We start from the raw sequence: 24,754 nt of genomic DNA, 5'->3' as shown, positions 1-24,754 counted from the left end.
CTACGAGCTTGTAGGTCTGCAATTTGTGAAAATTTTGTGAAAAACTGACGCTTTTTCAGAAAACTGTCAGGATCTGTAGAAGACATTTTTCAAATCTGATCTCAGGTCAAAATGGGTTCCTATTCACTCCTAAATTAATTAAATATTGGAATATTGGATCAACAACAAAAATTAAAATGAAATCTCCATCAAGTGAGTAAATGATAGGGGGGGAAAGGCATGTTGGGAGTGAACTATACTATATTTAACTATGCAACAAAAGGGGCTCAGGGGTCTTTGGACAAGAAACATGGTATCATGGTATCGCGGGCCTAAAAGGAATTTTGGAGTTCTTCTCCAGCTAAAATTAGGATTAAACTATTCAACCCTCGTCTACTTGTATTTTCATTATTTACAAAGAAATACAGAACAAAACAAAACCGTCCGTCTGTCCGTCCATAGCAACGGTAAATTGTGAGTTGATCAACTTCCTGTATATATAAAGAGCTGTCGGTAAAGTATTTCATGTCTTGTTCTGTTAAACCTAAAGCTAACATCGTATAGCACACAGACAGGACACATCAGAAAAGACAGGAGATTGAATAATTAAAGTGACCTTTAAAAAAAAAAAAAAAAAAGAAGCAGCAAACATAAATGTCCCTCAAAGACATTGTTTTTCTCTGTCTCTCTCTGAGGAGACGACCCACAGATTCTCTCCCATCTCTGTCTGTGTCTCTCAGAGTATTAACATTCCTGTCAAATAGTCAGGAATAAATGATTATGACGACGGTACCGGTGTATACGTGGGGAAAAAAAGTACAAAGTAAACAAAAGTACAATCTGGACAGAAGAGAAAACGGTGGATTAACTGTTTTAACAGTAATAACCTTTAGTAAATTATATAGCTCTAAGAGCTCAAACAGAGAACAACGTTGAATGGAATGAAGTGGATCTGAGCGATGGTGTGAAGGGAGTTCACAAACGGATGGAGTGAGACATTAACCACATTAAACCCCCAGGAAAGAGAATCATATCAAATATCTCGTCTACCACGGCAGACAGTTTCCTATGTGACTATATTTACCTTGTTTGTTGACCAGAGTTCATGTTTAATGTTCAATCAAAATGAGATTCTATCCATTTCTGTGGCTTCGACTAGGGACGCACCATATTGGAATTTTGGTACATGGATTAAGATAACCGATTAATACCGATATTGCAAGAAGTTTCCAGTAGTGTTTATCTCAACACCAATATAATAGTAATAATAATAATAATACATATTATTTATTAATTGTAATTATGTATTAATTGTGTTTGTGCTGAAGGAGATTAGCTCAAATCAGTTCACACAACGTTGCAGAGTCAATGACTTGTAATGTCAGAACGCGTTCAAACTGCACATAATGAATCAGCCAATGACGATGAACCATTCAACCTGCACATAATGAATCAGCCAATGACGATGAACCATTCAACCTGCACATAATGAATCAGCCAATGACGACGAACAATATTGTGCATCACGAGTTTCAACACAGGAAAAGAGAAAATCAGAGCCACACTTGCAGTATAAAGCAGGGGTCTTCAATGTTTGTTTTTTCCCCCCGGACTTGAGCTTATCCTTTGTTTCCCCCTCTATACCAAACCACTGTGAGCTTGTAGATCTGCTATGTTCAGCTAATGCTCCCCTCCAGAATATTGATGCTATAGGGTTCAAGTGGTTTGTAAAACAAATTAAATAAAAAAAAAGTTTGTATCACTCAAAGATTTGGCAGCCCCCCCCCTCCCTCAGAAACTCTGGGGACCCTCCTAGGGGTCCCAGCCCCCCCCCCCCCCCCCCCTCAGTAACTCTGGGGACCCTCCTAGGGGTCCCAGCCCCCCCCCTGCTGAAGACCCCTGGTATTATACAGTACAACTGGAGTGAGGGACTGCAAAACCAGAAAGAACCAGAAACACAGGTGCAAGTTCAACGTCCATAATAAAGTCTGCATAGTGAAATTGTCTTTGTCAAAAAGCCCATGAAATATATATATATACATACATACCGGTATATATGGTCTCTGTCGGGTGGAAACCTCATGTGTCCAAAACTGTTACTTTTCAGCATTCAAAATCAAAAGCAGCAGATGGACAAGCTACTGTAACTGTACTGTTGATGCTTTTGTGTCGCGCTGTAGTTTGATCAAGTAGGGCGTTCGTTTACGGTAGAACAACCCAGCCAGCTCAAATAATTATGGAGATAAGAGGTTTCTGCCCAACAACAATACCTATACTGTAGTTTGTTTTATTTGTTGGAAGTCTGTGTCGTGTGTGTGTGTGTGTGTGTGTGTGTGTGTGTGTGTGTGTGTGTGTGTGTGTGTGCGTGCGCACGCGTGTGTGTGTGTGTGTGTGGGGGGGGAGGGATCTGGAGTCTGCTCCACAGGTGGTTTGGTCATTACTTACTCGGAGGAACCGGGCGTTATAATCTGATCTGTAGTCAGTTCGTTACTTGTATGGTCGCAGGAGGAACGGGGGTTATAGGTTATAATCTGACCTGGAGTCAGTTCGTTACTTGTATGGTCGCAGGAAGGCAGACACTTTGCTGCTTATGAGGCGGATGAAGGAGCGAGGGAGCATCTCGTGGGACTCTCGAGTCGTGTATTTGAAGTAGTTGTTGGGGTGGGCGAGAACATCAAAGAGAGTCTTGATCAGCTTTTTATCCTGTTGGAGAGAGAGGGGCAATTCTTTACTATCCACGCATTATTTGTCATGATTTTAATTTAATTTTATAATCTTTCGTAAACCCACTTTGACCTGAGATCAGATTATTTTTCTTTTTTTTTCTTAATATATTTTTTATCCCACGATTTTGTAACCCATTTTTCGCCCCATGTACTGTGATCCTGGGCTCTACACACCCTCCGCCAACCTGGGGAGAGCAACGGACTTGAACTCATGCTTCCTTCATGCCTGAGTGTCCAAGTTGCTCCTTTACACCTGACAGGGGGGAGTTTCCCTGGTTGGACGTAGCGCGTGGTAGGAACACGTTATTCCAACCAGTTCCTTTCCCCTCCATCAGATATCAGATTCTAAAAATGTCTTCTACGTCCTGACAGTTTTCTGAAAAAGCTATGTTTCTATGTCGATCGTTCTTCGGGTTTTCAAAAATGAAAACCCGAAGAAACACAGACCTACAGTACGAGCTTGTAGATCTGCTATGTTTCAATAGCTAAAGCATAACATAATGCTAACACCAAAAGGGGTTCCCGCCCAAAATGGGTTTATATAAATGGTGCATTTATATAGCACCTATATCCAAGGTGCTTTACGACCCATTCATACACCAATGGCGGGAGGAAACCATGCAAGGCACCAACCAGCACATCAGGAGCAATTAGGGGGTTCAGCGTCTTGCTCAAGGACACTTCGACACCAACTCTGGGGGAGCCCGGGTTCGAACTGGCAACCTTGCGGTTACCATCCGGCCACTCTACCCCTGAGCCACCACCGCAACATCACCTGCTTTTCTGTAGATTGAGCAAATAAATTAATGTAATGATATTTCAAGGGTTCATGTCACAGCTGAATTATTAATAAAACCCATTAGTGGGGAAACTGTTACTGAAAGCTCTATTAAAAAAATAAATCTGCCCTTCTGTCGTCAGGAGGACTACCGAAGTCCTCCTGGCGTCACTCGCTCATCCCCTGTTTTTTTATTGTTTTATTTTTTGTAAATCAATTAAAATAATTGATTAATCGAGATGTACCTGCCCAAACCTTTCATTTTTTGTTACAGGTAGGTCCTAACCTTAAGGATTTCTTGATGGTTTTCCGATGCGTAGAGTCTTCCGTCCCTTACGATGTCTTCTACAAGCTGTTCATAGTCCTCTGTGAAGTCACAGCAACACAACACAACACCACACCACACCACACCACACCACACCACACCACACCACAACACAACACAACACAACACAACACAACACACCACAACACAGGCACATCAGTTTTGAAGAGCGACCGATTTGACAAATCAGCACCATCCTGTCTCCAGAAACAAGCAGCTGGCATCAATGACAACAGAGTGTACCTGCATTTACTGTATTATACAGGTTAATGACAATAGGGTATACCTGTATGCACAGCTGCCCGTTTGGAGAGGACTCGTCCTACTTCCTTCATTGCGTTACCGATGATACTAATTAGTGTGGTTGCCTTAGGCAACACAACATTGTTCTAGGTCAGAGAACTTGTTTTTAGTTAACATTTTTTGTTCATTGTTCATTTCTAGTTAAGGCTGTGTTCCTGACCCCCACAACTCTGAGAGTGTACAAATTGAAACAAATGGACCCATAAGGGTCAAATTAGGCCCATAAATTAGACCCATAAGGGTCACACCTGTACATGAGGGCCATTTGGAACACACTCAATGACACTTTGAGAATCACATGGTGTAGGAGAGAGAGTGCTTCCAGTGAGCCCACATGCACAATAGCAGCTCTGTTTGACCAGAATGGATCATCAGTAACACCTGTGAAGGAAGACGGGAAGGGGCCCCCTCTATATATCTAATATTCCTGTGACAAAACTGAAAACCAAGGGGGACCGGGCCTTTGCAGTGGTTGCTCCCACACTGTGGAACGCCCTACCCTAATATCAATTAAAAATGCAGAGTCTGTTGAAGGTTTCAAGGTCTTGTTAAAAACTCACTTATTTAGGTTACATTTTATCTTGTAAACTTTTATTTTGACCATCATTGTTGTCAATTTATGTTTCTGCTCTTATTCTTTGTTGCGTTTGCTCCTTTGTGCCTTGTTTTAACGTGATTGTTTATATTGTTGTTTTTACTGTACAGCTCTATAAATAAAATGTACTTATTTACTTACTATATGGTGAATAAGTGACATAGGGGGCTATATGTATCATCATAAGTGACATAGGGGGCTATATGTATCATCATAAGTGACATAGGGGGCTATATGTATCATCATAAGTGACATAGGGGGCTATATGTATCATCATAAGTGACATAGGGGGCTATATGTATCATCATAAGTGACATAGGGGGCTATATGTATCATCATAAGTGACATAGGGGCTATATTATTTATTCTCCATTGTTCTGTAAAGCACTTTGAGCTGCATTCCATGTCATGAAAGGTGCTATACAAATAAAGGGGAACGTTTGGACTATATGTACCATCATACGTGACATAGGGGATCTGGAAGCCTCGGGCGCTGTTGGCCTCGTTGGACTTGAAGTTGATCCACAGTCTTCTGGAGCGTGCCGTGAAAGCGATGGGTCGCTCGTACGTCTGACACGTTTCGTAGGTGGTGATGGATGTAGCGGACCCTGTGGGGGGGGGGAAAACACCTTATAAAACCAACGCTGACTAATTTGGGTTTCAAAACAAACCTCTCCTTATTGTATATCCTGTAAGCATTCCTTGAATGTTTGAAAGAATTCGGCTGACAACATAAGAAGATGAGTACACACAGTGTATGTATCTGTACTCAGTTCTACTCACAGTTCTTCCTCATGACCAGTACATCTCCACACTCATCCTCGGAGGGCAGGAAGATTTCGGGCACCACGATGAGGATCTTGCGCTTGCTGGGCGGGTTGATGTTCCAAATGCACTCCACATTGGCAGGGTAGTTCCCAGGGTAGTTGGGTGACTCGATGTAGCCCGTGAATTCTCCCATCTCTCCACCACACTCTCGGTCTACGCAGACACAACAAGGACAAACACAAGGACAGCAGGGATTGTACCGGGTGGTTCTCAAACCTTTATGTATTTAGTTAAAGGAATTAGTATAAAAGGCAGGTGGATAGCACACATCCAGTTCCTGTCTGGTGCTGGACTAAGGTAAGTGAAGAGAAGAGAGTCCGCGCACAGGTTTTCTCCAAGGTGTTTTCTTTTTATTCAAAACACCATAAATAAGACAACGTTTCGGCCGTTTCAGATCATTGAATGAAAAGAAAACACCATTGGAGCAAACCTTCTCTTCGCTTTAGTTAAAGGAACCCCATAACTCAGAGGCCCGACCTTTGCACATCCTCAGGCCCCTTTTCCACCAGGGTTGAAGAGTGTTTCCACTGAACCCCACTTTGAGAACCACTTAATTATACTGTTTTTTTTTTGGTTTAAATTTAATATTGAATACCTGAGACCCTCAGTGAAATATCCATTTAAGTGACTAACAAAATGTTGCCCCAGCTTTTTATTTTGAGAATTTGGACTTGGAGACAATAAATAAAGACAAACAAAATAATACATTTCTTTGAGAGGGGAGGGGGGGTTATTTTGTATTTTGTTTGACCTGCCGCGTTAAAAGAGACCCTCAATCCTGGTGTTTGTCATGAGGCATGTACTCACGATTGTTTTCTAGTTACCATCAGAGGACACTGGCATGACCGAGTGCCTCGCCTAGAGTAGTAACCTGTGGGGCTGGGTAAATGTACTGTATTTTAATTTATTTGTATTCTCGTATATGTATTATGTGATGTGCTGTCTTACCTTGTGGGCCACGAGCTTGTAATAAAGTTTATATATTATAATAATTATTATATAAATATGGATAAAGTAATGTAATGACTCACTCTTGCACTGGGAGACGCTGGTGGCCCCGTCAAAGTCGGTGGTGGTGTTCCCCGGACAGGAGATGCAGTAGTTCTGTCTGAACTCAGTCTGGTACGTCCCCAGTGGGCAGCGGATACACCGGTGGACCGTAGTGTTGTAGTAATGTCCTGGAGAACACTGGACTGTAACACAAAACAACACTGGTTAAACCCACACAGTAGTAATGTCCTGGAGAACACTGGACTGTAACACAAAACACACTGGTTAAACCAACACAGTAGTAATGTCCTGGAGAACACTGGAGTGTAACACAAAACAACACTGGTTAAACCAACACAGCGGATACACCGGTGGACCGTAGTGTTGTAGTAATGTCCTGGAGAACACTGGACTATAACACAAACACACTGGTTAAACCCAGGCAAACTAAAGGAATGTGGTGAAATAAATGCATGAACATGAATGTGTCACCTTTAACTTCACAGTCGTGGAAGGAGCTGGAGCCCTCTCGCTTGGTGCCGAGGCCTCCTCCACAGGGGAAGCACAGGGTGCGTCCCAGGTCCGGCTGGTAGCTGCCCTGTGGGCACGGCTGGCAGGGCTTGAACCCGTCACTGGAGGAGTAGCCTGTGGGACACTGGCCTGTGGAGCAGTGTTGGTTTATGTAGTTTTAATCATATCTTTTTTAATGAAATTCCTTATTAGTCATATAGAGGGTATGCGCATGCTTAAAGTGAATGGCACATCGAGTGGCAAATCGAGTGGCAAAGCAACATGCAAAGTGAGTTTAACATTGTTTAATGTTGTTTAATGCAATCAGATATGACTTTTCTGTCTGATGTATGGGCTGTCAAGGCCAGAAAGTAGTTTTTTGACACTTCCTGGTTTGATGATGTCACACGCATACCCTGTGAGTTAACTGAGTTAATGAAATTGTGAAATTAATCTGATTGAAAAATTTAACACAATTAATCCATGCTTGGATGACCCGCCCCAAACATCCCATAATTGTTGGTTATTCCCATAAAAGTCTGCCGAATTTACATACTGTACGCAGCGGCTCAAATAACATACTGTGCACGACAACGGTGTGAGAGACCATCCTGCCATACGTTTTTTGTTATAAAGAATGAAAACATTAACACTGACCTGCACAGGACGAGATGTTGCGTGCTCCGGAGGGTCCGTGGCCGTCGCTACCGGGGCAAAGGTCACAGGCCAGCTGCCCCTCCCTCTCCTGGAAGGTGCCCGGGGGGCACTGGACACAGCGCTCATGCTCCCCGTGGTAATACGACCCCGGCAAGCATCTGACTGAGAGAACACCAGGGTCAGAGGTTAGAGGGAGCACATGGCTGGAACTATAGCTCATGTTTATTTATTATGATATATTTATTATGCACTAGCTCGTGTTTATTTTCAGAATTTATTCCACTTGTATTGTATGGCGTGGCACTGCATGCGTCGAGAGTTTGTGCGGACATGAACCGATATTCACATATAATATTCACAAAATATATATATTGCGTTTTTTTAATATTGTGAGAACGATGGCTTCACCCGTTGGCCGGTTAAGACTAACCTGCGTGTGGTTAGGGTTAAGGTTAAGGTTAGGGATAGTAATGTGCGAGTCGGACCAACGCGGAACAATGAACCGTCAGACTAATGACACGGCACCGGGGCTGTGTGGGATGCACTTCAAGACAAACACTTCCTACGTTCCCGGTCAGTTCCCCCTCGGATCTTACCACAGCGGCCGCTGTCCTTCTCGCGGCCGGGCCCACAGTTCTCGTGGTTGGAGGCCGAGCCCTGCTGCAGCTTCTGGGCCACCTCGTACTCCAGGCCGGCCACGCGGATCAGGAAGCGTTCCTGGTTGATGGACTTCTTCAGAGCTTTGATGTACGTCTTCACCTGCTTCTCCATACGCTGCCGCAGGCAGCTCAGGTTACAACTGCCTGGACATGGGTTCAAAACACAGCTCAGATTACAACTGCCTGGACATGGGTTCAAAACACAGCTCAGATTACAACTGCCTGGACATGGGTTCAAAACAGCTCAGGTTACAACTGCCTGGACATGGGTTCAAAACAGCTCAGATTACAACTGCCTGGACATGGGTTCAAAACAGCTCAGATTACAACTGCCTGGACATGGGTTCAAAACAGCTCAGATGATAACTGCCTGGACATGGGTTCAAAACAGCTCAAATTATAACTGCCTAGGTTCAAAACAACTCAAATTATAACTGCCTAGGTTCAAAACAACTCAAATTATAACTGCCTAGGTTCAAAACAACTCAAATTATAACTGCCTAGGTTCAAAACAACTCAAATTATAACTGCCTAGGTTCAAAACAACTCAAATTATAACTGCCTAGGTTCAAAACAACTCAAATTATAACTGCCTAGGTTCAAAACAACTCAAATTATAACTGCCTAGGTTCAAAACAACTCAAATTATAACTGCCTAGGTTCAAAACAACTCAAATTATAACTGCCTAGGTTCAAAACAGATCAGATTACAACTGCCTTGATTCAAAACATTGCTATAGAGCCTCCTTTAGCCAATTGGAGTAAGACTGGTTTCATTGCCATTTGTCACTATCCTCTACTATACTGTAAAGTTTCATAAACATGTGACTCGATCTGCATGTATGTATTATGGGCAGAAGAATAATTTTCATAAAACTGCAATATTCATAGGCTCACGAAAGCTTCATTTGTAAACTTAAAAACAAAAATGAGATGTTAAAATGACCCCCCAAAACAGTGTTTCAAGGTGAAAGCTACCTGTGGTGTCTCCAGGTTTGACCTCAGCCTCCAGCTCCAAGGTGATGACCTACCTGTGGTGTCTCCAGGTTTGACCTCAGCCTCCAGCTCCAAGGTGATGACCTACCTGTGGTGTCTCCAGGTTTGACCTCGGCCTCCAGCTCCAAGGTGATGACCTACCTGTGGTGTCTCCAGGTTTGACCTCGGCCTCCAGCTCCAAGGTGATGGACCTACCTGTGGTGTCTCCAGGTTTGACCTCGGCCTCCAGCTCCAAGGTGATGACCTACCTGTGGTGTCTCCAGGTTTGACCTCAGCCTCCAGCTCCAAGGTGATGGACCTACCTGTGGTGTCTCCAGGTTTGACCTCGGCCTCCAGCTCCAAGGTGATGGACCTACCTGTGGTGTCTCCAGGTTTGACCTCGGCCTCCAGCTCCAAGGTGATGGACCTACCTGTGGTGTCTCCAGGTTTGACCTCAGCCTCCAGCTCCAAGGTGATGGACCTACCTGTGGTGTCTCCAGGTTTGACCTCAGCCTCCAGCTCCAAGGTGATGGACCTACCTGTGGTGTCTCCAGGTTTGACCTCGGCCTCCAGCTCCAAGGTGATGGACCTACCTGTGGTGTCTCCAGGTTTGACCTCAGCCTCCAGCTCCAAGGTGATGACCTACCTGTGGTGTCTCCAGGTTTGACCTCAGCCTCCAGCTCCAAGGTGATGACCTACCTGTGGTGTCTCCAGGTTTGACCTCGGCCTCCAGCTCCAAGGTGATGACCTACCTGTGGTGTCTCCAGGTTTGACCTCGGCCTCCAGCTCCAAGGTGATGGACCTACCTGTGGTGTCTCCAGGTTTGACCTCGGCCTCCAGCTCCAAGGTGATGACCTACCTGTGGTGTCTCCAGGTTTGACCTCAGCCTCCAGCTCCAAGGTGATGGACCTACCTGTGGTGTCTCCAGGTTTGACCTCGGCCTCCAGCTCCAAGGTGATGGACCTACCTGTGGTGTCTCCAGGTTTGACCTCAGCCTCCAGCTCCAAGGTGATGGACCTACCTGTGGTGTCTCCAGGTTTGACCTCAGCCTCCAGCTCCAAGGTGATGGACCTACCTGTGGTGTCTCCAGGTTTGACCTCAGCCTCCAGCTCCAAGGTGATGGACCTACCTGTGGTGTCTCCAGGTTTGACCTCAGCCTCCAGCTCCAAGGTGATGGACCTACCTGTGGTGTCTCCAGGTTTGACCTCAGCCTCCAGCTCCAAGGTGATGGACCTACCTGTGGTGTCTCCAGGTTTGACCTCAGCCTCCAGCTCCAAGGTGATGGACCTACCTGTGGTGTCTCCAGGTTTGACCTCAGCCTCCAGCTCCAAGGTGATGGACCTACCTGTGGTGTCTCCAGGTTTGACCTCAGCCTCCAGCTCCAAGGTGATGGACCTACCTGTGGTGTCTCCAGGTTTGACCTCAGCCTCCAGCTCCAAGGTGATGGACCTACCTGTGGTGTCTCCAGGTTTGACCTCAGCCTCCAGCTCCAAGGTGATGCGCGTCACCTCCTTGTTGCTGGGGTTGCGAGCACGACGCCCCTTGGCCTTCTTGGAGGAGTCACATTTCAGGTTGACGAAGGTCACCAGGCAGCTGCTGCAGGGCTGCCCGCCCCCTCCTGGACAGAGTAAAGATGATAATCATACTATAATGAAGGTCACCAGGCAGCTGCTGCAGGGCTGCCCGCCCCCTCCTGGACAGAGTAAAGATGATAATCATACTATAATGAAGGTCACCAGGCAGCTGCTGCAGGGCTGCCCGCCCCCTCCTGGACAGAGTAAAGATGATAATCATACTATAATGAAGGTCACCAGGCAGCTGCTGCAGGGCTGCCCGCCCCCTCCTGGACAGAGTAAAGATGATAATCATACTATAATGAAGGTCACCAGGCAGCTGCTGCAGGGCTGCCCGCCCCCTCCTGGACAGAGTAAAGATGATAATCATACTATAATGAAGGTCACCAGGCAGCTGCTGCAGGGCTGCCCGCCCCCTCCTGGACAGAGTAAAGATGATAATCATACTATAATGAAGGTCACCAGGCAGCTGCTGCAGGGCTGCCCGCCCCCTCCTGGACAGAGTAAAGATGATAATCATACTATAATGAAGGTCACCAGGCAGCTGCTGCAGGGCTGCCCGCCCCCTCCTGGACAGAGTAAAGATGATAATCATACTATAATGAAGGTCACCAGGCAGCTGCTGCAGGGCTGCCCGCCCCCTCCTGGACAGAGTAAAGATGATAATCATACTATAATGAAGGTCACCAGGCAGCTGCTGCAGGGCTGCCCGCCCCCTCCTGGACAGAGTAAAGATGATAATCATACTATAATGAAGGTCACCAGGCAGCTGCTGCAGGGCTGCCCGCCCCCTCCTGGACAGAGTAAAGATGATAATCATACTATAATGAAGGTCACCAGGCAGCTGCTGCAGGGCTGCCCGCCCCCTCCTGGACAGAGTAAAGATGATAATCATACTATAATGAAGGTCACCAGGCAGCTGCTGCAGGGCTGCCCGCCCCCTCCTGGACAGAGTAAAGATGATAATCATACTATAATGAAGGTCACCAGGCAGCTGCTGCAGGGCTGCCCGCCCCCTCCTGGACAGAGTAAAGATGATAATCATACTATAATGAAGGTCACCAGGCAGCTGCTGCAGGGCTGCCCGCCCCCTCCTGGACAGAGTAAAGATGATAATCATACTATAATGAAGGTCACCAGGCAGCTGCTGCAGGGCTGCCCGCCCCCTCCTGGACAGAGTAAAGATGATAATCATACTATAATGAAGGTCACCAGGCAGCTGCTGCAGGGCTGCCCGCCCCCTCCTGGACAGAGTAAAGATGATAATCATACTATAATTAAGCCAATTCGCTTATTTCCATCGCTCAACAATATTATTTTGTTGTATATATCCTCTCTTCATAATGTAAATAATATCCCAAGCGGCACACTTTACTACTTATTTCGATGGAAATAAGCGATTTAGCACAACACCCCATAGACCAATTCAATTCCCATTCAATTCAATGCAATTCATTGAGGACTTATGGTAGGGGCCAATAAGCCAATAAGGAGATTTTTCACAAAAAAACACCTGGACCTCTTTGTAACGTAACGACTACAAATACAGGTAATAAAGGTAAGAAAGCCTTCTAGCATGGAATTCTCCTTCAATATACCATCAAAATCAATTTAACCACTTTAACCTCTATATAAATGACATTGGCTATTGGGAAATAAAACGTGATGCAAGAATCAAATATAATTGACAATATGCATATCGTATGGGTGTCTATGGCACAACATATTTTCCGATGGGGCAACTGGCATGAGAACCACTGCATGAGGTCATGGACCCCTCATTTCCTGATTAATTTAGTATTTACCTGGGCCTAGCGTCCGACCCCTGTCCTCCGTCCTGCCGGTGACCTTGGGATGGAGGTGACACTTGGCATCTTTGATCTTGAAAGAGGCCGTCTGCTTCACTGGAGCAGTCATAGTCTCTACAACCAACACACTGGAATGTTGTCACCACAGAAACACTCAAGTTCAACCTGTATTACAGCCCAGTGTCACAAAACGTGTCCCACGTCCCAAAGGGCTGTAAATAAAAGTAAGTAAACAATAATGAAAGAAAGTAACACAGTGGACATTACGCACGCACGCACGCACGCGTGCATACAGTACGTGTGCATGTGTGTTATGATGTAGAGGGTGGGTAGTAGCAGACCTAAGCAGCTGTGACTGCTGCTGGTGTTGAGGCGTGAGGAGGGGGACTTCCCTCGTAGGATGGGGATCCCACAGCTCACCGAGTAGCTGTTGTCAGACTCTACAGGAGAGAATGCACGCACACGCACACGCACACGCACACGCACACACACACACACACACACACACACACACACACACACACACACACACACACACACACACACACACACACGCACACACACACACACACACATTAACCGAATGAACTCCGGTGAACACAATGTCTGAGGTCACAGAGCGGTTCTAGTACCCCCTATCTTACCTGACAGATAGTAGGCTTTAGAAGCAGTATCCTACCTGACAGATAGTGGGCTTTAGAAGCAGTATCCTACCTGACAGATAGTAGGCTTTAGAAGCAGTATCCTACCTGACAGATAGTAGGCTTTAGAAGCAGTATCCTACCTGACAGATAGTAGGCTTTAGAAGCAGTATCCTACCTGACAGATAGTGGGCTTTCGAGGCACAGGTGAGGGAACAGCTCTCCTTCTTGCCCGTCTTGCTGCAGGTCAGAGTGGCTTTGGGAGCCACGGTCCCAGCAAGACACTTCACCAGCTCTGGGGGACGAGAGAACACACACACACTGAATCACTGGCACACACGCGCACACACAACTCTGAGCGTACAAATACGGGTTATAGACCTACATTTATAATGAGAGTCCATTTGGAAACCCCCTCAAGGAACCCTGGGTCCCCACACCGAGAACAACTGCTCTAATTAATGGAAGCATGACTCTAAAAACTGTATAGTGTCACAGACTGTGAGTGCGAGTGTGTGCTGTGACCACCGGGGGGCAGTGTTGCTACATACCCATGCAGTCCTTCTTGTTCCAGTGGAGCTTGTATCCGGGCGGACAGGTGCACTCGTAGCTGCCCAGAGTGTTGATGCAGCCGTACTTACACCCGCCGCGGTTGATGCTGCACTCGTCTATATCTGTCCACAAGAACACATGCAAAGGTTAAGTGTACAGTGAGCCAAATGTTGTGGTTTAATAACCTGTGAGACCTGAGGCCGATTCTACAAATGCCTTTATAGTAGTAGTAGGCCTAGTATAAGTCTCACACTTTCACCGTTTTTCGAATGTTGGTCATTTTTCAGAAACGTTCCAAAACAGCAGATGAACGAGTTCTGCAGCGCGGCATGAAGTGACATGCTGTGTGAGCTTGTATATCTGATATTTCAGAATATTTTACTCTATATTGTGATAGTATAATCATGCTATGACTGTTTGTTCTGTAACAGGGGTCGCCCCATCTCTCCTGCCCTTTATTAAAAAGAACAATAGGCTAATACGTTTATCAGCTTGTGTGTCGTCACTTCTTTGTGTCATCACTTCTTATTGTGTGTCCTGTGTGAACTCTCTCCTGATTGGATACAATTGGTATCCCCAAATGAAGATTCCTTTTTACCATTTATTTTTTACCAAATAAATAAATAAATAAATAAAACAATCACCTACCTAAACCTAAATGGACTATCGATATCACAAATATCACACAAATCACACAAATATATTTTGTTTAAACTTTGAGATTCATGCAGACTTTCTGACATATAACCTTAAACCCTGAATACTTAGTAAACTTGACCACTAGAATCTGTAGGCTACCTTAGTGTTTACTGTAGTGGTCCCAGACCCCATGTTGAAGACCACTAGACTACAAAAAATGCACTGACCAAAATGAAGCAAGAATGACCTGCAAAAAGGGAGGAAGAGCTGCAGTCAATTTAGCTGCAATGAACGAGACAAGCATTTAACATGATGCGGCTGCAATGAACTGAACGCAGATTTCCTTATTGCCACCGGCAATTGTGATTGATCAAAATGTCTGTAATTGCTACAAAAGCATCAAAAGTATTGCAGATCCACACAATCAGAGCTTGTACATCTGCTACTTTTTTTTTGTAACGGTTTAGGAATACGAGACTGCTCGCCCCTTTACCGACTCGCCCCCGTGATTTCTTTAACCCATTCTGACCTGAGATCAGATTCATACGAGGTTTCCACTATGGACACACACTGGTCTGATGAACCCATTCTGACCTGAGATCAGATTCTAAAAATGTCAGTCGTTCTTCGATTTTTCAAAAATAGCAGACCTACAAGCTTGTAGCGCGCCACTCGGTGGCGCGCTATAAGCTTGTAGATCTGCTATTTTTCAATAGCTAAAGCATAACATGATGCTGACACCAAAACGGGTTCCCGTTCAGAATGGGTTAAATGTAGTTAACCCTCTCTGAAATCTGAAATTATCTTGTACACAGATTTATTTGATTGCATAGTAGTCTCTGCATAGTAATCTCTATACTCTGTCAAATTTAGAAAGAACAACATGTCACAGAGACGGTGACTGCTTAATTAAGTTAATTTATGAACACCTAGCAGTTAATTATGAATCGTTTTATGAATCGCCCATGTTTTGTAATGGCATCATCATGCTATTATATGCCCGTGGATATACAGAGTGAACTTAATGATAAATTAATATGATAATACCCTTTATACAACATGAATTATGTTTGTTATTTACAGCTAGGTAGAGTAGTGGGGCGAGATGGAAAAGGGGCGAGCGTACCTGTTACCCAGTTTAGGACATATTTACAACCGACAGAGACAAGTTCCTACCAGGTCAGTTCAAAAGCGTGCTGTCGGATATCAGACAGTGGGGAAGATGAATGATGATATCAGACAGTGGGGAAGATGAATGCTGTACGCTCGTAAACACAAGTGATCGCTCATTTCACTTCCTCTAGCTCTCCACCAATGGGACGGCGAGGAGAACTTGGACAGACTTGCGGCAAGTGCCATGATTGTAATCACTTTTTAGCACACAAGCAGAACCCAAACACATCCCCCCTCCCCCCTCCCCCTTCACACACACACACACACACACACACACACACACACACACACACACACACACACACACACACACACACACACACACACACACACACACACACACACACACACACACACACACACACACACACACACACACACACACACACACACACACACACACACACACACACACACACACACAAACCGTCCAGGAGCCATAGTATGCGGGCCTGTCTTGTCTGTCTTTTTGGATGCCAGACAGAACATTACTCTAGTTGGGGGGGGAGGGGGGGGGGGAGATGGCGGGGAGAGGATTGGGGGGGGGGGACGCGTCAGGCCGGGGATAAGTGGCCGGGACGGGACAGAATAGAGAGAGAGAGAGACATGCAGAGATGCAGGCAGTGATTGATGTGGCCTGCTGATAGGCCAAGCCCCCCCCCCCCCCCCCCCACGTCTCCTTCAATTATTCACCACAAATAAGACACAGCAGCGCCGCACGCGCCTATGAGCCCCCCCCCCCCCCCCCCCCCCCCCACGTGAAGATGATGACTTCATCTTGTTGTGTTCCATAGAGCCGGCGACGCGCTGCTAGTGCTACACCCAGCGGCCCTGGAGACACTAGGGCCTAACGTAACTGTTCCAACAGTTACAACAAACAGCAAACCACTGTTTCTATTTAATTTAGTACTCAAGTATAGATTTACGCGAAGCAGAGATGCTCCCATGATGCCGCGCCGAGATGCCTGTCGCGCTGCATGGGAGTCTGAATGGTGTGACCTCACAGACAGAGCACTCCGTTTAAAACGCAGACACACAGCTGGATAATGAAGATATCGGAACACAGGAAATAGGCCGGCCAGGCAGACTATATGGTTTTGCAGGGACTTCTTCAGCCGGCGCACCCAACATTTAGCTGACATGTAAACAAAGCCTCCAAACCGGAGCTGTCAAAACGGTGTCTCTTTGTCTTGTATATACTTTGTAACAGAGAACAAACCAAGACAGGAAGCTAAAAGACAGAGAGAGGGAGGGAGGAGGGGGAACCAGACTCAAGACGACATCTAGCACATATTAACATAATGGATTCAGCTGGGTGGAGTGTCTGCAGGCTGCTGCTTCCAGGTAGGTGAGGGGAAATATAGTAAATATAGTAGTACTAGTGGCCTAGATACGGTAACCACATGAACCCTAGCAAGGTATAATAAGCTGTATGCATGCACAGCAGCCAGTATTGGAAAGAAATCGGGATGATCTTCCTTACTTTCCGTCACAGATGTTTACCAAGGATGCTAATTAAGGTTGTGTTCCATTCTGGTCAGAGTCAGGGTGCTGATATTATATTCACTCTGCGACACCAGTGGTCTCAAAGTGTGGTTCAGGGACCCTCATGGTTCCTTGAGGGCCCTCCACCCGTACAGGTGTGTAACTCTGAAAGTGTATACTCTCAACAAGAGTTATGGGGGTCCTTGAAATAAAACGCAATACAAATTTACTCAGACATGAATGCAGTGTGTTATTGTTTAAAACAAAACCATGCAGTCACAAGATGTATTTATGTTGGTCAATGTTTGTTTAACAGTGCCCTAAATAATAAAAGTCCATAGACTTGGCTGCCATGTGACATAATTTCAAAAGGCAGACATTGGAAGGGCCGGCTAGCTCCCCTAAATAATAATAACTACAAAAATGACGTTTGAGAAAACGTCTGTGATACACTAAATGGAACAAAGCCTTCGTTATCTCCCCATAGAGTCTGCTGTCTGCTGCTGTCTGGTGCTGGTCGAGGAAGTTGTCAGTCTCTGAGGAGATATTTGGTCTCCTTTGTTTTGTCACTTATTCTGCACTTGGGGAAAATAAACATTGTTAAACTCTGCCCAACTGTGTTGCCTTAATTGCCATCCTTGATGCTACGTCAACTGCTATGTCTGCTACTGCTACGTCAAGCATACTCGTGAAGCACAGAGATGTGTCTAGGTGAAGGTTTCTCAAAGTGGGTGCAAATGTTGATAATATTTGGAGTTTGTCCTTTTATCTTTTTAACCCTGTACTGTTGTTGTATCTGTTATGTTTTGCTTTGTTTTTCTCTTATTCAAATCTGTTCCTAGTGTTCTTATGTAAAGCGCTTTGGGTATTTAATAAAGCGCTATATAAATTTGAGCTATTATTATTATTAATATCACTTCAGTTTCACCAGCTATAGTGAAACGGACCTGCATGAGTTATTTTTAAATATAATACATATCTTCGTCAAAAATAGCTTTTCCCCCATCTGTCCCAAAGGAAACGGTTATTGTCTCAAGTTTTCCTCGTGACATACTGTATCTTAGGGTCAAATATTTACAATTACAACATGCCATAATATGACACAAATGATGTAAGGAACTATAAAGTAACGATGTGATTCATGGATGAAGAAGTTATTGAACGGAAGTTTGAGAACCACTGGTCTAGATCAGCAGTTCCCAAAGTGGGGTCCGGGGACCCCCAGGGGTACCTGAGGGAGTTCCAGGGGGTCCCCAGCTAAATGATAGTTTGGAACCAAATGGACCATTATGGGTCTGTAACTCTGAGAGTGTATAAATGGAACCAACGGGTCCCTTTGGTTCCATTTGTACACTCTCAGAGTTCAATTAACAGTGGTTTTACAATATAAATTGGGGTACCGGAGGTAGAAATGCCATTAAATCGGGGGTCCGTCCGTAGCCTAATGCGTGTGAAAATCGCTGCTAGAGCCGTAAAAAATCTTCCCTTATCGAGGTCACTGGCACATGTTTTCAAATGGGGGGTCCGACCGTGACACGGAAAAGTTTGAGAACCACTGGTCTAGATGAGTCAGAGTCAGAGATGTCATCATTATAGTTACTACAGTACAAACTGCTGACAAAGCAGAGTTGCTATCACTTCAGAAACATTTTGTCAACAAGTATCCGATCTTTCACAGAGTAATGTATTGGTCATAATGATGCAACTCCTACTGGAGTTATACCGCTCATAGATAACAACAACCCCCGATGTAAGCAGTTAGCGCTGAGCTCAGCACAAACTGACTTCATTCTGACTTCTAGGCCTGAACAAAAAAATAGTTTTGGGTGCTTTCTGGAATCTGGAGAGATAACAAGTACACAGTCTGACACATTGCTGCCGGTACATTAGATTGACTATTTTCAGTGAAGGGATTTGGTACAGATAAAAGTACAGACGCCTGGGGTCAGCAATATTGTTACTCACAGCGTTACAGCATGGAATAGGGATGTGTATATTACAGGAGACTCCCGTTAAACTTTCCAACAAACTCCGGTAAACTCTCGAATTGTAACGTCACACCTGTATATTACCGTATATTAGTGTATATGCTGCTAAACTTGAGGTTTACGGGCAAATCTAGTGCCCATAATAGCCTGTTAGCTCCTCTTTTCACGCAGTGTTTGTGGTACTCACAGGCACAAACATTGTCTTTATTTTTATTTTGTTGTATTAATGCCCTACTTCATCATACTACAGCATCACACAAACGTGCAAAAACAGCCAACCAACCAGCTCATATATTGGCATATTCCTTTTTTCTGTGTCTTTTATTTTACTGTGGGAATATCAAGAGCTTGTGATTACATCATTTCTTCATTGGAGCACAGGTTATTTTTCTGTTTTTACATAGCCTGACAAGTAACTATATTGGACATACAAGGTTTCCACCCTGAAGTGACGATATACTGTAGTGTAGATTTTTACAGAAAATAATACATGATCCATGCATGCAGAAGATACATTGCATCACTCTTTTTCATATCAGGTCCATTATTTATTTGGCATTTTGGTGAGATTTAGCCTCTCAGACCCAAAACATAGAATATTTTGGATTAGATTTTATCCACGATTCCATGCTGTATTAATGTTGTACCATAGGAGAGATAACAGTCAAACGTTGATCAAAATAACAATTCTTCTACTAAATTATTGTGAAGACTTCTTTTGAATTCAGTAAGGCAGATGTTTAACAATAATTTAACTCTTGAGAGCATAATATTACAGGTCCATTTGTTTTCAGGTTACACTCTCAAGGGTCCATTTGGTTACCTACCCTCCATCATTTAGCATGGGGACCACCTGGAACCCCCTCAAGGACCACTGGTGGTCCCCAGAACACTGCTCTAAAACTACTGAATCAAAGAGAACATTGATTTCTTTGTCAGTTTTACAAAGGGCAATTAAATGATTCTTTGTCCAGGAGCTCATCATTATTCTGTATTTCATGGGAAAAAGGGGCTCAAGGGTGCGTTTGAATTGGTAGAAACGACAATACTTCAAATCTAGTGGCGTAAAGTAACTACGCATGCGCGCGCGTGTGTTATGTGTGTGTGTGTGTGCGTGTGTCTGTATATTATCATGGCCAGGTTCCTTATCGACTTAAAAAGAAAACCTATAATTCCTGTTTTGCCAATTAAATCGCCCTCCCCTACTCGATGGCTCTCAGTAATTAAAGCAGCACTGCGTGTAGTGTTGTTCTCATGAATAAAATGTGTCCAATCTGTATGTTATTACAATATAACTTATACAATTGGAGTGGTTGTATCTATTAGCTCAATGGCAAAAGGGTCAGTACTTTTACATTTACATAGTGCAGCTTGAAACTCTAATCTAGCAGAATATTGTTTGGAATCAAGGACAAAATATACAAAATATGACACTCCTGTTGAATACATGTTTACTGATGATAGTGAAGAGAATGACTTCACTTTGACCCGTGCTCTTTTATTTATTTATCTTTATTTCTCTATTTTATTTATTTTTAAGTATTCTTATATGCTTTTCCAGTGCCTTTTTTATGCCTGGGAACCAGACAAAAAAATGTGTAAAGGACTTTGAATTGCTTTGTGTACATATTCTGCGTGTGTGCTTTTAGCCTACAGATACGCTCGGCGTGCCAGTTTTAAAAGCATTAAAAACATTCTCCGACATCAAAAAACAAATGAAGATGGTAAATCAAACATCGGTACAGAAGTCATAAATGATTTCCGTATAGCCGGAGGGCTGAGCTATGATGTCTATCCCACAGCCACAGCAGTTATGCACAGTGGTTCTCAGCCTCTTCTGGATCCGAGCCCAATAGAAGATCTTTTTTAGTGTCTAGATCTATAGATAGTCTAGGTCTTTATTTGATCCCGCGGGGGGGAAATCACTGAGTCACCAAGAGGCAGCACAGCAGTTAGTGTCACAGATACAGAGTGAGGAAAGTACCGTTGGATACAGTACATTTACTCAAGTAGGTATACAAAATAGCAGATGATCTACAAGCTCACATCGGCTATTTTTAAATTGCCAAAGTATATATTTGAAGAGGTTCTGTAATAATAATACAAATCTACTAGTTTCTGAAGTTTGCATTTTCAATTGAGTGCAAAATAGCGCTACCCTTTGGCCAATGGTCGTGGGCTTGGCATCCTGTTTGGCATGGCCTGATGGCCCTATAACCATATTGTACCATCCTGTTTGGCATGGCCTGATGGCCCTATAACCATATTGTTTGGCATGGCCTGATGGCCCTATAACCATATTGGTCGTGGGCTTGGCATCCTGTTTGGCATGGCCTGATGGCCCTATAACCATATTGGTCGTGGGCTTGGCATCCTGTTTGGCATGGCCTGATGGCCCTATACCATATTGCCGAGTTTTGCGAAAACCGACTGCACGGTTCAGCCAGAACTGCTATTTTTGGTGGAGGAGAAGGAGGAAAAAAAACGGACACAAACAATAAGGGACCACGGTCCCTTCGGGACTGGCTTGGTCCCTTAACCCATTCTGACCTGAGATCAGATTCATACGAGGTTTCCACTGGACACCCACTGGTCTGATTAACCCAGTCTGACCTGAGATCAGATTTTAAAAAAATGTCAGTAGTTCTTCGATTTTTCAAAAATAGCAGACCTACAAGCTTGTAGCGCGCCACTCGGTGGCGCGCTATGAGCTTGTAGATCTGCTATTTTTCAATAGCTAAAGCATGACATGATGCTGACACCAAAATGGGTTCCCGTTCAGAATGGGTTAATAATAATAACAAAAGCACTTTCCATGGACACACGGTCCACGGCACAAAAATCAGACATTGCATTCCAGACTAGGAAGAAGGACTCATACATCAGTGATGCTGTTCCCTCTAGTCCACAGAGCTGTATGTTAATGTCTGCTTTTCTGTGTCATCCATACAGACTGTCACAGTGCAGGAGATTATTCCTGAAGCCATTATTCTTTCTCTGCAGTGTTTTTTGTGTGTTGCTATATTTAGACAGAACAAGTAGCGAGACAGGAGACCCAACGGGCCTCCGATCATGACCCCGTATAGATTTAGATCAGGGCTCATCAATCTCAAATCACACTGTCGTCTGCCTGGCTGATTCGGTCTGGCTTTAGCCAGGCTACATCAATATGTCCGTATACACAGACAAAATGTGTCCATGGCAAAGATTTTATTACACAGCATTATAATGTTCTTATCTTGATCATAAGACCCAATTACTGGATGTCAAGTCTCCAGGTCAAGTCAAGTCTCCAGGTCCTCTCACTGTCAATATGATTGTTTTTTCTTTAAACAAACAAAAACAACTATGAATGTATAAACATGCCTGGAGAAGCCACTTGCAAGCCCCTTCACATTTTTATTGACCTTGTGTATCATTTCCGAAATACTTTTGTATGTGAGATAAACAAACAAACAAACAGGTTTTCTTCACAATATGTATGACCCTGATTCACTATTAGGGCTCCCATCTTTTTTTCCCCCTCCAAAACCTTAGGTTGGGATTTAGAAAGTGTTTTTTAGATCAGCCTCAGGTCTAAATGGGTTAAAGGAGTCCAGTGTAACTAGTTCTCAGGTCCTCCAGGGACTCTCAGAGTTCAATTAACACTGAGGGCCCCATTTTAGCGACGACAATTATCGCCTAGCGCAATGTGTTAAACTAGCGCTGTACTGTAGGTGTGCATGTGTGTGTGTGTGTGTGTGTGTGTGTGTGTGTGTGTGTGTGTGTGTGTCCAGTGCCTTACCTCCGCAGTGGGCCAGGCCGTACAGCACGTAGCCTTTGTGACACAGACACTGGAAGCTGCCCGCTGAGTTCACACAGGAGTGGTCACAGGCACGGTCGAACGAGCACTCGTCGATGTCTGGAGAGAGAGAGAGAGAGAGAGAGAGAGAGAGAGAGAGAGAGAGAGAGAGAGAGAGAGAGAGAGAGACAATATTACTCCACTACAAGTTTCACTTTTCTTGAATTTAGGTATAGCAGGCCTACTTCTCAGTTCAAATAGCAGTGTTATGAAGTGATGATTTAGAGTTGAAGCCTTGCAGGACCCATCAAATTCCAACACACATTGCTAGTTTGGGATGGGTCAGGATAGAAGACAGGGTTAAGCAAATACCAAAGGCATTGGTATTTAAGATACTCAAGAGAGACAGTGCCCTCATACCGGTCTAACAACCAGTGGGAGCACTTAATACGATCTGGTAACGCCAAAATTTAGCACAAATACTTTCGTTCTATTGACCAAAATGAGGAATATGTCCTGACACCATCCATTACTGGATGTGAAGGCTTCTTTCAAAAAGCATCTGTGGAGGAAGATATTTACTCCCCTTGAAATGAGTGTCCATCCATACACTGCTACTGTTTTCCCATTTTCTCCTCTGTAAATATAGCTATTTGGATCTGTTGATGACACGTATTAATGTGTGTCGAGTACACCCCTGGGTAGAATAGACATTATTGATGTCTTATCCACCGGTGCACTTTTCCATTTCAATGCAGCGAACGAGGACTTTGGAAAGAAAGACTCCGCTCTGCTCTGCTCTGCTCAAGCTCTGAATGGACCTGCTGCAAGACGCTGTCAGTCACTTCCCCTGTTCACCGCCTTACAAATATTATTACTGTATAATGTATATTCTCATATCCAGAACAGTATACGTTTCAGGAAATGGAAAAAATGGATCCAGTGCAGTTATTATTATTATTATTATGCCGACCTCCCATTATTCCGACTACGTGACTTCGACATGCGGCGCGAGTCGGACCAACACGCTGTCGGGATAATGACACGGCGATGGGTTATCTGCACGCTGAGTTTGAAGTCGGTCGGCCCGACGATCGGCCAGTCGGTTATCCAGATGTACCACGCACACACACACACACACACACCACGCACGTACGACGTACGTACGCAGAGTGACATAGTGTAGTGTGACATTGACTAACAGTTAGTTTATGTCAGGCAAAGGGCCGATTCATACTCCTATTTTACCGCTGTAGTGCCGAAATGATTTCGGCTCGTCAGAAGAGTCAACTTTAGGACGGTAACCCCACCCCCCCCTCCCGAACCTCAAATGACGTCACAGTGTAGGCTCTACAGAGCCGAACACACTTTTATTCGGCTCTAAAATAGGAGTATGAATCGGCCCTAAGAGTTGACCTACTGCAGAACGCAGAAAATTTAACCTTTTCACTTCAATGCTTTACCGCTCTCTTTCACAAGAGCGACTATCAGCTCTCAGAGAGGCGGACGGAACGTCCTGGACATTTAGACCAGGAGCCGTACGGCATGACGCCCAATGGCTTTGAATAAAAAAGCTCCTAAATTGTTTTATTGCAGCAATCTGGCGAAAAGTGGAGACGGCAGAGTTTCATTGATCAAGGTAATGTGGAGGTGATTCAACTGGCTGTCTTCAATTTCTTTTTAATAAGAAATATTACAGGCTTTAAAATGCGGCCTGATATCGCTCTCTATGTGGGGGGGGGGGGGGGCTGAATGGTTTCAAACATAAAATATGCTTTTTTGGGAGTC

The 24,754-nt window shown here is 44.6% G+C and overlaps 1 protein-coding gene across 4 annotated transcripts in view; it reads right to left on the bottom strand.

Moving 5' to 3' along the window:
• Positions 1–1,864: 1,864 nt before the first annotated feature.
• Positions 1,865–24,754, bottom strand: part of scube3 (signal peptide, CUB domain, EGF-like 3) — a 216,113-nt gene continuing 193,223 nt past the window's right edge. For all 4 annotated transcript variants that reach the window (XM_080762693.1, XM_080762695.1, XM_080762694.1 and 1 more), the window contains 14 exons: positions 22,970–23,086; positions 13,900–14,022; positions 13,527–13,643; positions 13,049–13,147; positions 12,705–12,821; positions 10,779–10,943; positions 8,288–8,494; positions 7,692–7,853; positions 7,017–7,184; positions 6,566–6,727; positions 5,490–5,687; positions 5,162–5,314; positions 3,770–3,849; positions 1,865–2,682 (listed from right to left, as the gene is read on the bottom strand). In XM_080762693.1, the coding sequence (XP_080618819.1) occupies positions 2,530–2,682; positions 3,770–3,849; positions 5,162–5,314; positions 5,490–5,687; positions 6,566–6,727; positions 7,017–7,184; positions 7,692–7,853; positions 8,288–8,494; positions 10,779–10,943; positions 12,705–12,821; positions 13,049–13,147; positions 13,527–13,643; positions 13,900–14,022; positions 22,970–23,086 (2,021 nt within the window). In that variant the 3' untranslated portion in view covers positions 1,865–2,529. The remainder of the gene's footprint in view (positions 2,683–3,769; positions 3,850–5,161; positions 5,315–5,489; positions 5,688–6,565; positions 6,728–7,016; positions 7,185–7,691; positions 7,854–8,287; positions 8,495–10,778; positions 10,944–12,704; positions 12,822–13,048; positions 13,148–13,526; positions 13,644–13,899; positions 14,023–22,969; positions 23,087–24,754) is intronic.

This window comes from Protomyctophum bolini (genome assembly GCF_963924005.1).
Source record: "Protomyctophum bolini genome assembly, chromosome: 5".
Taxonomy (NCBI): domain Eukaryota; kingdom Metazoa; phylum Chordata; class Actinopteri; order Myctophiformes; family Myctophidae; genus Protomyctophum; species Protomyctophum bolini.
Note: the sequence above shows the minus strand (reverse complement) of the source record. Positions and strands in the feature narration are given on the sequence as shown.